Genomic DNA, 13,028 nt, shown 5'->3' with positions numbered 1-13,028 from the left:
GTACATTTTTTGATGCAAATCGTTTAAAAAGTGAACTCTTGGTTATTTATAGTGATGCCGATATGAAACAAGACAATGTATATAAACTTCATCAGTATATAATATCTATGCAGCTTTCATGTATTTTTTCTAGAATCATCAAAATTAATTTGTTTAATTCTTACTATCCCGGCAACAAGTAGTTCGGAGGAAAGGTCGTTTTCGTGTCTTAAGAGGATAAAAAATTACCTTCGCAATTCTCAAAAACAAGAGAGGTTATCGGCTTTAGCGTCAATGAATATTGAAAGCAGATTTTTAGATGCTTTACGAAGTTTATCTATATTTGACCAAAATGTCATAGATATTTTTGCCAGCCAAAATAAAAATAGGCGAATTGATCTACATTTTAAAAGTTGAAAACTCTTCTTTTTTTATTTTTTTTTTTATGTATTTTGTTTGTAAGTTTGTTTATGTTTTTGTTTTAAAGAAAATTATTTTATGTTTTGTTTTCGTTAGAATAAGTGGATATTTTCTTTTTTTTTTGTAAATAAAACTTATATCTAATATTTTTTTATTTGCTTTCTTTACATTAAAAATAAAAAACAGTAATAAATTTTATCAAATTTACAAAAAAAAGGGCGTGGCCCTAAAAAAATATTTCAGCACTGCTTCCTTACGAACCACATCCCTGGCTTAATGACCCACGCTACGCCACTGATATCTTTGTAATAAGGTTAACAAACTATGTTACTGTTTGCATGCAGAAACAAAATATCAGGATGTAACAGCTTTCGGAACCCTGTAGTTTGCAAACTAGTTGCTGTTTTAGTATTTAATCTATAGTAATATAGAAGCGTATTCTAAAAACGATTTATACAAGGTTTAAAATGCGATCTTGTAAAAGTGTTTTCAGGACAAAGAAGAATATTAACAATCTATGCATATTTGAAGTAATTTAATTTGTTTTTATGAAGAAAAATTAATTTGAAATTACAAAAATATCTGATCGATTTAGAGCCTTCTAGTAATGAAGACTATCTTGAATCACTAGTTTGTTATGTATTTTATATACCAATTTTAGCTGAGTATGAGTTTTGTTGAAACCTTCTTTGGAAGTTATTTCATTTCATGTTTTTTGTACTTTTATGTAGATAAGATGTAATTTTAAAATAAAGTAATAAATAACTAAGTCAATAAATATAAGCATTTTCAAGTAAAACAAGTAAATTTTGGCAAATTCTGAAGAACATACGAATAAAAAATATAAAAAGAATTATTTGCCTGTCACAACATTACTAAATTCAAAATATGGCCTTTTGAATAACAAACTAAATTATATCAATCTACACAACTTTCGAAAACTCGTAATGAAGTAAAATCTCAAATAATTTCTTTCTGGACTTTATTGCAATATATTTTTGTACGAAAAGTGTAGAAATGGTTTAAGTCGATGATTTTACATTAATAAAATGAATATTAAAAAAAACAACAACAAATATTAATCTAAATTTTTTACTATTACCAAAAATTACGATAACAATTCAGTTACAAAGAATACATGACATATAAATAAATATATATTAAGATGATTGAATGCTGGTACTTTTCTCATAAGTACTTTAAAAAAGGCTTACAATAAATAAAATTAATGAATTATGTGAATTAAAGAAGTAAAAGCTTACTTAACCATAAAAACATTAGTACAAATAAACAGCGATTGCAAAAAAAAATGTTTGAATTTGGTTATTTAGAGTGTGAAAAATGGGAAATTAAAAAAATATATTTAAAAAAAATGCAATTAGTTTAAAAAGAGTATAACAGAATATGGAGAAAAACAATGAAAAATTTAACGTTCTTTTTTCAAGACAATTTTCGCGAAAAATATTTACGATATTTTATCACCTACTATCTAACCACACCACTTCTAAAAACTATATGCATATACACGAGACGCGATTGCACTTAAAATACTAAAAAAACATATTAGCTCCCTTTGGGAGAATATTGGCAAATTGATCACGTTTTATCCTTTAATAGAAAAGTTAATCCACATTTACCTGAACGAACCGAAAGTTAATTCTGATTAAAAATTCACTTTATGAAAGTCAAAGTGAAATCAAAACAAAGAGCCACTGGTAAGAATAGCAAATGCCGCTAAAAGAATAGACCAAAATAACATAGAAGCATCTACCCTATTTACAACAGATCTTAAACCCTCCAGTCCCTTGTCCATTACGGAAGTTGCAGAGATTGATTTCCTCGTTGGCAGCAAGTTTCTCGCTTTGAGAAAGTCTTCTAATGCTGGCGAATCTTTGGAAAATGCCGGGAAATATTCGCTAACTCGTTCTCGTATCCACCAAGCAGATTTAGATCTGAAAAGATTAACGATAATGAGGATTTTTAATGAACTTAACTAAAAAAATACTAGTACGTAAGTAAAAAAAACATTTATTTACCTCTGGCTCCAAGTGGTAAACTTATATTTATACAAAATGCCTCTAATATACTTTGGAGGTTGGTTGGCAAAAGGCAAATTTTGCCTATCAATGAGATTCAATATTTGTGTATTTCCCGTAAGAAGATGATAAGTTAGGGATAGTAGCCAAGGTTGCTTATCATATGAACTGCGAGCTGCCCAGTACAATTGCCAGTCGATTCTTGGAGAGTAAGGAGCTAAAATGTTAATTTTTAAGTCTCAAATATACAAAAGCTATTATTAAAACAAAGGGGGTTAAAAACAATTTAAAACTGTAAAAATTGACTTGCCGTTGGACCCTAAGGGGAACTTTTTTAAGATAGCAAACAATATGTAAGAACATATGAAATGGTTCGATGAGGGTCACTTAAAATGGACACTAAAATCTGGTCTATTTGTCACCCTCAAGATAAAAATATACACAGCAAGGCATACAACTATTTTAAAGTTATATAGAAGCCTAAAGATGTAGATTCTCCCATGGTAGTAGTTTATAACCTTGCAAAAGCTTTTGGCTGTCGCAGGATATACTGTCTTTGGACTTATAGGATGCATATTGCAGCGGTTTAGGTGTTACCTAGTAAACAAATTGCAGATGGTAATATTTGGAGATCAAGTTATAGATTATAAAGAATATTTGTTAATAATTAGTGCATTTTGTTTAATGATGATACCTTGAAATGTAAATATTCTCCATTCAAGGATAAATGAAGATTTAGCAACTATAAGAAGATGATGTGACTCATGAATGATGATGAACTTTTTACCGTTTAACGTATCAAAAACTAATAATTTACACTTGAAATGTTAGATTGACAATGTACTATTGAACACAGCTTATTTTGCTAAAAAATATTAAATTTTTGGTTCTAATAAAATATAATTTGATGTTATTGCATGTCAAACAATTTTTAAAATTAAAGCTAGGGTTTGAATCTTTTGCAAGGGCTATTAGAAGTGAACTTAATAAAAATATAGCAAAAGGTCTATTTTGCGTTAATTGGCTCATTTATACTCAAGATGAGTTTGTGAAATGCATAAAAAATAATCCTCTTTCACTTTCAATACCAACCAAATTCCTTCCTCTTAAAATTAACCTAATACCTTTTATACAAAATTTTGTAAGTCAGTAAGAAATACTTTAATCACCTCCCTATAACAGTAAGACCGTTATCAAATGAAAAAATATTGTTTTCATTAACTGTTTTCCAGAAGACATCATAAACTTACCAACACGTTCGTGTAATAATTTCGACCAAAAAGCTTGGCTTGGTGTTTAATGATACGTGGATAATAATAATAACAAGATTCAATGCAATTAAAACAATTTTAAATATGAATAGGGAATTAATTTATTTTAATACTTACACGTGTTTCGCCCCAGACTAGCTAAAATACGGAAACAAAATAACAATTCCTTAAAAAACAAAGACTAAAATATTCAGTTAAAAAGAAACATTGAATAAATATGTCCTAGGACAGCCGCCCCAAAGGGAACTGACAATCTTTGGTTTATATGATTCCCGCACTAGTTCCCTAGAGTATCCAGCAAGATTTAAACAAAACTTTTGAGCAGACGACTGTACTTTTATGGTGAATACTTTGGTATATTTCTGACATTTCTGGGTGACAAGTCATTTTCCATAAAAACTTTATAAATTACATTTCCTTTTTTCGTTTTATTTTTGTGATACTTCTTCTTAATGTAACATAAAAAACGAGACTTTCCAATAGCGTAACCGGTATGAAATCATAAATTATACTATTAACATTTATTGAATCCCTTAGTTATAGGTCTTTGATAATAAAGAATAAAATACAGTTAAAAGTTGATATGACACGTCTAGCAAATTTCTTTTTTGGATACAGGAATACTCATGAATTAACATGCAACAGAAAATAGGCAAAGCTTGAGTTTAAAAAATAACAAAGGGAATCCACGGATTCCTGACTTGCGCTTGCCGCTAAGGGAACTGCAATACGCTGCCCGTCTCGGCCATTTTTCACGTTCAATTTTAGTCGCTCTATAGTTAGTACGAGGGAGAGAAACGTCGTTGTTCTCTCTTTAACTTGTGGCTTAAACATGTTATTGCAAGCTAATACATTGATTTCCGCAATAAATGGCCTTCGTTGGCCGGGTCGGTATATACATAAGCAACTAAAATCATAAAACTTCTCCCCGAAGATGCTCGTATTGTTAGCAAAACATGCGTCGAGAATAAAATAAAGAGTTTTGGTTATTTGAGTGTCAGCAAACCTTCTAACCATAGGACTATAAGCAACTAAGATTTACTCATCATCATATTTATTTATCATTTTATTTTAAAAACAAAACAGAATTTACACCAAAGTTTAAAAACTGTTTTTTAAATCACGAATCAGTTTTACCACTAATCAAACCTTTTTATTTTACTCTCGACACGTGTTTCGCTAACAACGTTAACATCTTAAGAGTTTTGGTTAGTGGTAAAACTGTTTTGTAAATGTTTTTTAAGTATTTATCTTATTTTCCTTTACTCAATGAATTTCAAATAAACCTCACGAGAACAAACGAGCTGAATGAATAAAGGTTTTAAACAATTTTTTTTTAAGAATAAGTAGTATTTAAAGTTTTGGTGTATAAAAAAGAATCTTTGCGAATTACCCAGTATATTATATGCACTTAAAAATCATATAGACTACGATTTTCAAATACCAATTAAGTACACAACTTACCAACAAAAGTTAAGGAATTATTAACATTTCCCGGTTTGTATAGGAAATTATATTCGCTCCAAGGTCCGTCTAAGCTTTTGGCTCCTTCCAGTACAATTTCCGGTCTACCCTCGCTCCCCGGCATCACGGGAAATAAATTATAATGGTTTACAATATGCGCTTTATGTAACCTGTTAAATGTTGTTCGCAAAGCTGCGTTTACGGTGGAGTTTGTTTTCGGATGCATTGATAATAATGCTGTCTAAAACGCAATAAAAGAAAATAATATTGTCAAGTTCTTATTAAAAGTGGGTAAAATCTTAGCGAGCTTTCGTTCCACATTTACTTCATACTTACCGAACTCGAAACCAATAGGAAAAATGCGACGGCGGTATAAAAAATGGCACCGATCAGTCCCGTAACTCGTTTTCCATTGTAACTTTTATTAAATAGAATCTGCCACAGGGACACAATAACGGTGACACCCAATGAAATTATTGCTAGTGCAATAACATGGTGTAGGTGATTTTCTACTAGACTGTTAAACTGAGATTTGGAAAAAGCTAAAATAAAATAAGTATTTTTTTAAATATATTAAATTCAAATGTAAAAGTGTTTGCATTTTTGCTTTTGTTGGATATAGGTCAAAAAAACTACTTCAGACGATCAATTATATATTTTGTCGATGTTTCGATCTCTATGGGTCATCCTAAGGACTCTAAAAGATACATTAAAATTGGATAAAATCATTGAACCAGTTTTATACAATTAAAATCACGTTGAATAAAATTCATTATTTTGAAGAATTGGTTATTACGACATAAATCACAACTAAATGAAAAAAAAACTAGAAAAGCAATTCTTCAAAATAATTAATTTTATTCAATGTGATTTAAATTGTTTAAAATTTGGCTTAATGACTTTATTTATTTTTTATGTATCTTTTAGCATCCTGAGGATGATCTCAGAGAGATCGAAACATCGACAAGTGACACCACCATGTTGAGTATATTTCCACTCGAGTTCGGAAACTTATTTATAAATTTCGTCAATTAAGACAATTTATGCAAAAAAAGACCATTACGACCATTTATCAAGCTCTGGTTGAATCAATTATAAACTATTGCATAACAGCATGTTGCGGAACAAGTAAGACCATCCTGAAACCTCTTATGATTACCCAAAAATATGTTCTAAAGGTAATGTTTAACAAACCAAAATTGTATCCCTCGGATATTTTATTTAGAGAAGCTAGATTGTTGCAAGTAAATCAAATATGCTTGAAAGCAGTAGTTAGGGTTCTGTGTAAGAATCCACACTACTTGCTTTTCGTATCTCACAATCAGAACACTAGACAAGTTTAAATAAGAATGTAACTATCCCAAAGACCACAAAAACTAAATGTCAAAAAACTTTAACATATACCTCAGCAAAAATCTATATTCAACTTTCCGTAGAACTCAGAAATAAACCTTATAACAAAATTAAAAACACAATCCACGACTGGATATTAGATGATAACGTCACGTGGTTAGTATGATACACATAGTAGTACAGTGTTTATTTTTCTTCCTGTTTTTTTCCCTTTCTTTCCCCTAATGTAATTTAATTCTATTTTATTTTTTGAATCACTTTTGTTTATATATTATTTTCTTAAAAACTGTTTTTATTTTAATTAATTAATTTGGATAGACAGGAAATGCTCACACAGTATTTTTAAAATACCATTGTGCATTGGGTATTCTTAGCGGTTACGCAGTTGTTATTTTGTAATGTTATAATGTATGAATGATTTATCTGCTGAATATATATTATTATTATAATTTGAAGGAGGTATTCTTTTAAAAGGAAAGGATCTATAAAGTTTCACACATTTCTATGAGTTTTGTAAAACCTATTCGTAAATTCTAAGCATTATTTAAAGCTAGTTCCGAGAATGTACCACAAGGAGTTTTAAAACTTTTAATAACTTATTCAATTTCAGACATAAGAGATCTTTCGACTTGCCTTGTTACTATAAACTTCCTCTCAGTTTTAGTAAATCTTATAAGCCGCTCCGAACATTTGGTATTACAAGTTACAAACATCTTGATTTCTTTTTCTTGAATTGTGCATGCATTCTGTTTTTTTCTCAAAAACCTTAGAACATTGAAATCCTAGAATTAGTAAACAACAACTTTGATTGAGTTCAACATTTGCTCAGAGGCAAGGGGGTGTTTTGTTTACAAAAATATTCACCGATTCTCTGTTATCAAGTTTACACAGATTTTCAAAAGAGGAAATTTTCTGCTATAAGCATATTAACAAATATAATAATGTTAATTTAACTTATTTGTGTTGAATTTTGGATTACAAATTTGAAATGACAACAGAGCAAGCAAAAGCTCAGTGATGCCCGAATTGTCATCTTGTCAAATGGCTTTGTGTTTACATTAGGCATTTGTAAAATTCTTCGTTTTTTTCTTCAGTTGTTAGTTGAAAAGGGAAAAAAGTATCATTTAAGTGTTTTTGTGAATGTTACAATGACAAAAATTTAGTTTTGTCCACGGTTTTATTAACAGGACTGATTTTATGGTTTTTTGATGTCTAAGAAGAAAAATGTAAAAAAATGTACTTCATTAGAGTAATGAAGTACCTTAAGAAAAACATATAAAGGGATCATAAAAAGTAATACTTAAAGCACAATCTATTATTAATAAATATTTATCATGGAAATATTTTTTGACGACGGCACTGGTAAAGATTCATTGTGTAGCATCAACAATGAGATCGAGCGTTCCAATGTTCTTGCCCTTTTTTTCTCCAATATATGTTATCTATATTCATTTAACTTTGAATATTGACTTCTTTATAGGATACCTTATTATATGTTATTGAAAAAAATGTTTCATATTTTATTAAAAAGAACAATAGTATTGTTTTGTGCCTGTCAAAATAAGTGAAAATTTTTTTATGATAATATAAAGTGTTTTTGTGCTATTTGTACAGTATTTGTTGCAAGCAAACAAACTGCCCATGGTTCCATGGCAATGCTAATTCTAGCCTTTTAATGTTCCAAGTCAAAAACTAATACCCAATTTTTAAATAAAATCAATTCATATTATATATTAAGGCATACTATCGACTAAAATTGCTTGAAACATTTTGAAACTTCAGTGAAACCAGAATTAACAAAAAAGTATGTGATAAAACAATATGCCAGTGTTCCATCAATGTTGACTAATGCAATCAAGTAATATGTGAATAAGATGATTTTTGTTTGGTTTAAGTATAATAACCTCTATCTACAACATACATATTGCAATATTTTTTACATTTTTCAATAAATGCAGAAAATATTGCAATGTGAAAACTCTCAAAAATATAAATAAACAGCTTGTCAGCAAATAAAGAAATTCCAATGGAGGTAAAGCAAAAGAGTGTTGTTTATTAGTTTTGATGAAAGAGGAGTTATTTCTCTGTGGCCAAATGTATGGAAACCTTTAATAAAATCATAATAATTGTTTACTACAAGCTGTTTAACGGTACAATTTTGTTTGAGTGAAGACAGACATCATGCCTAAGTGTAAATACTTATCTAGTGATTTAAAAAGTAAATAGTTGAACTATACCAGAAGGGTTATAAACAAATTGAAATAAGTAAAAACTTAAACATTTTAAAAGGCACTGTTTCAAAAATAATTAAAAAATTTGAAGAGAGAGGAAATGTTTCGGTAGCCCACAAGCAAGGAAGACCAAGAAAGTTGTCCAAAAGGGCTATGAAGGTAATGAATATCGATGAACGACCCAAAGAAAACTTCTATACATATTTCTGGAGAAATAAGTAAAATGGGGATTTCTGTGTCTGCTCGCACGGTGAGAAGAAGGCTAAATGAAATGGGGCTTTTTGGAAGAGTTGCTGTAAAGAAACCACTAATATCAAAGACAAATAGAAAGGATCCTTGAAATTTGCACGAGATTATCTTACCTGGCCTCACCAAAATTGGAATACTGTATTGTTTAGTGACGAAAGTAAGTTTCAATTATTTTGGAGTGACGGGAGACGTTATGTCTAGTGACCAAAAGGTACAAGGTACAGCCACAAATACCAAATGCCTATGGTAAAACATGATGGTGGAAGCGTAATGGTGTGGGGTTGTTTCTCCCGATCAGGTGTTGGCCCCCTGGTTAAAATTGATGGAATAATGGACCATTTTCTATACAAAGACATATTGGAGAACAACATGTTGCCTTATGCTGAGGAGGAAATGCCATTGAGATGGTTATTTCTGCAAGACAACGACCCTAAACACCAATTCCCAATTTGTCAAAAACTGGTTAAATGAACAGAGCATTGCTTTAATGAATTGGCCTTCCTAGTCCCCAAATCTGAATCCCATAGAGAATTTATGGGATCATTTGGAAACCATTCGATTTCAAACAAGGCTTAACTGTGGGAAATACTGCAAACTGAGTGGGCTGCCATTTCCAGTAAAGACTGTGCAAGACTTGTCGATTCTATGCCACAAAGATGTAGAGAAGTAATAAATTTGGAGGGATATGCCACAAAATATTAGCAGATTTTAATTTAGATGTAATTTATATAAATAACTTCCTTCAGTTTCCAAACTTTTGGCCAAGAAAATATTAATTTTATTTCATTTTCTTTTTATAATACGTTTAATTTCAAATTAATATGGTAAGTTAGGTAATATATTATATATACTCTATCACAATATGAGTAACTTTATTATAGTTCCTGGTTTCTTAAAAAAAAATACAAATTAAAAAAGTTTCCATACTTTTGGCCACCACAGTATATCAATTATTAACCACCCTGTTTAATGATGTCAAGAAAATATTGTATGACATTTACATCAAGAAGACAAAATAAATATGTAGAAGGTATTTTATTAGACTTACTAATATGTGCATCCAATATACCACCCTTGTAAACTAGTCCATACAATTTAACAACTCCAAAAACAATACCAGCCCACAGACCAATATTTAAAGTCTTGTCCAAAATTTCCATTTTTGAGCTTATCCTTTTCCTTTTATAAAATATGTTATCATCCAAAAGTGTCAACAAGAGAGTGAGTACAAGCATATTGGCATGCCCATAATTGCCTGTTGCCAAGATACAAAGCTGAAGAAAAGCCTGCAAAAAAAATGATTTCGATTATAACTTTTTTTATAATAGATGAGTGAAAATTAAGTTACCTCCAATAGGAATGCAGTAATTCTGGCCGCCCTAATAGGTAAGAAAAATGTAAAAGGAACAATCAATTCACACACATTAGTGTAAACTGTGGATAGCCTCAAAACCCAAGCTGGTAAGTGATGGGCATACCATGAAAATGGGTTTGGTAGAGGCATAGTTTCAAAATGGTGATCCAAGGCTAAAAATTATTGAATAAGTGCTGAACATTAGAAAAAATCATTAATATAAACACCTGTCAATGTCCACCATTTGGGACATCCACTTAATAATTTTCCTAATGCGGCACTGAACAATATTCTGAACAACAACCATCTGCACATCCAAAATGTGATTGAATCTAATGTAGAAGTTTTAGTCCTTCGACGGTTTGGAAATAGAGGTGACATAAAGATGGCTAAAAATCCAGCTTCAAGAAGAAATTCATCACTGAAAATAGAAACTCATCATTACAAGAAATAATATTTTAAAAAAATAAGAGATAATTTTTTAGAAATTTAATCTGACATTTTAATAATTTAATATTCACTGATATTTGATAGTATTAGTAAGGTAAGAATATTATTAATTATTTATACCTAAATGACTTCATAATGAACACAAGGTCAAATATTTTTTAAGCATATTAAGTTTATAGTTAAAAGATTTATTGGACTATTTTCCCATACTTACTAGTTGTTAGAAGTAAATACTTGTCCTACTTGAAATAGAGAGAAGTACAGAGACCATAGTGCTGTGAATATTGGCACAATGCAGAACTTCTGAGATATTATTCTAAAAACAAAAACATACACATCTAAAAAAAGACTCATTTTGGTAGGATGGGTATTGGAAATATTACTTACATAGTTTATATTTACAATTAAGTAAATAGAATTTACACAGAAAAAAGGAATACATAAATTTCATTTAAAAAAACATGATGGTTTTTTTAAATGAAATTTACAATTAGATTAATTTTTTGTTCCTATCAAGCCTACAAATCTTACTGTAATATTTATGATTGACTAAAATTCCAAATTAATTTTGGTTGGAGAATCTTATAATATAAAATCAGTGTAATATAAAATAAAGATATAAAAATAATAATTTTAATAGATATAGTAATTAAGATGGTTTACTTGCTATTATTTATGTGCCACATGTTTTTTATTTTGTTGAGCATTACTATTCAAACATATTCCTGGAGTAAATCTTTAATGTTTCATGAAGTTCAGATTCAGAAATGTTCAGAGCATTACTGGTATATGCTGAGATCAATTTGGCCAAATATTTTCCAGATAATGCAATAAACATAAATATTATAAAAATAACTAATTTTTAGTTTATTAATTAATGCTCAATAAGCAGGATATTTGTATAAGATGCATTCTTCAAAAACATATCTTTAAATTTTAATTTATTTATGTTTATAAAACATTTTTGTTAAATACTAAATATTAATTTCAACAATTAATTTTTATGTTCTTTTTTTGATTTCAAATCAAAAATTTAGAAATTGTGGAAAATATTTTAAAAAACTAGGAAAAAAATATGTTTAAGTAAAGATTCCTGGCATTTTTTATGTAGTTAGAGTTATTCTCTCACACAAATTTTATTTTCTTGCTCTAGTAAATTTTAATTAAATATCTGATTTTCTCAACTCAACTTGATCTTTTTCTGATCTGATCAACTCTGTATAGCCTATTAGTAAAAAGAATCAATAGATTCTCTAAATTCTTGTGTGAATTCTATAATCCTTTACAGAATGTAAATACCTATTCCACATTAACTAAATATTGCTGTAAACAGACACCACTTACCCTGAAAATGAAAGGAAAACACCCAACAGAGCCAGAAGTTCCATACCAGCAGTGGTGGTTAACCCCAAGTAGGGCACCACCCAAAGAAGTGTTGGTTGATAATGAATTTTAGCAAATAGTGTTTTATGTTTACTATTCTCCAACAAGGATCTTGCAGGAAGAATACCATTTTCTCCAAACAAACCTGTAATTAAAATAAAAATTGCCAAAATGATGGGAAACATTTAATTTATTTAATGACTTACCAGGAATTTGATAGTAAAAAGACAAAAAAGCTGATAGGTACACTACACACAGGGCTCTCAAAAGCAAATTTCTAGTATATCTTACAGACAAAATATCCATCGTGGTTGTTGCAGGTTTTTAAATTTTTTAGAGAAAAATGAGAACACCAGTGCCAAATTTGTAACCTGATACTCTTTTAACAAAAATACTTGTATGGTAATTTAGCACATAGAAATTAAAAATCAATATTAGCTCATTAACGTAGGAGATGTTTATTATTTAATTTAAAAATGAAGCCGGACCGGACGACGTTCAACCGTTTACCGTTCAGTTTCCATTTCAGAGATTCCAAGCAACGTCGTCCACATCAGCCAACAAACGACAAACAAATCAAACACAAAATGAACAATAAAACAAAAACAAAATACTGACAAATGTCACACATGACAAGCAACGGATACAAATATATATGACGTAAGCAGTGTTGCCACTAGAGATGTGCACAATACTATCTACTCCTTATTTTATTATCCGATAACTGGGAATTACATTGCTTTCGTGCTTCGTTCTCTAGCGTACTTTTACTGTAGTATCGCTTTGAGATACTCTCTTTAGTAGATTGTTTAAAGAAGTTAAGTCCGTCCCTGGTCTA

General features: G+C 29.8%; 1 protein-coding gene across 1 annotated transcript; it reads right to left on the bottom strand.

Annotated features, from left to right (window-relative positions):
* Positions 1–1,475: 1,475 nt before the first annotated feature.
* Positions 1,476–12,794, bottom strand: LOC126735374 (lipase maturation factor 2-like). Its single transcript, XM_050439338.1, has 10 exons — positions 12,397–12,794; positions 12,152–12,335; positions 11,022–11,123; positions 10,585–10,778; positions 10,352–10,530; positions 10,052–10,289; positions 5,507–5,712; positions 5,171–5,411; positions 2,436–2,652; positions 1,476–2,351 (listed from the first exon to the last, which is right to left on the bottom strand). The coding sequence occupies exons 1-10, from the start codon at positions 12,494–12,496 to the stop codon at positions 2,096–2,098; spliced, it is 1,917 nt and encodes a 638-aa protein (XP_050295295.1). The 5' UTR covers positions 12,497–12,794; the 3' UTR covers positions 1,476–2,095.
* Between the last annotated feature and the right edge of the window lie 234 nt (positions 12,795–13,028).

Source organism: Anthonomus grandis, chromosome 4 (assembly GCF_022605725.1).
Source record: "Anthonomus grandis grandis chromosome 4, icAntGran1.3, whole genome shotgun sequence".
In the NCBI taxonomy this organism is placed as follows: domain Eukaryota; kingdom Metazoa; phylum Arthropoda; class Insecta; order Coleoptera; family Curculionidae; genus Anthonomus; species Anthonomus grandis.
This window is presented reverse-complemented; position numbering and strand designations above follow the sequence as displayed.

What these genes read in the sequence shown, in the direction of transcription:
- LOC126735374 (XM_050439338.1), bottom strand. Translation starts at nt 12,496, where the DNA reads ATGGATATTTTGTCTGTAAGATATACTAGAAATTTGCTTTTGAGAGCC. An exon ending in GTTTTCCTTTCATTTTCAGG is followed by an intron (nt 11,124 to 12,151) that starts GTAAGTGGTGTC and finishes TTTTGTTTTTAG; the next exon opens with AATAATATCTCAGAAGTTCT. An exon ending in TTTACCACTTGGAGCCAGAG is followed by an intron (nt 2,352 to 2,435) that starts GTAAATAAATGT and finishes TAATCTTTTCAG; the next exon opens with ATCTAAATCTGCTTGGTGGA.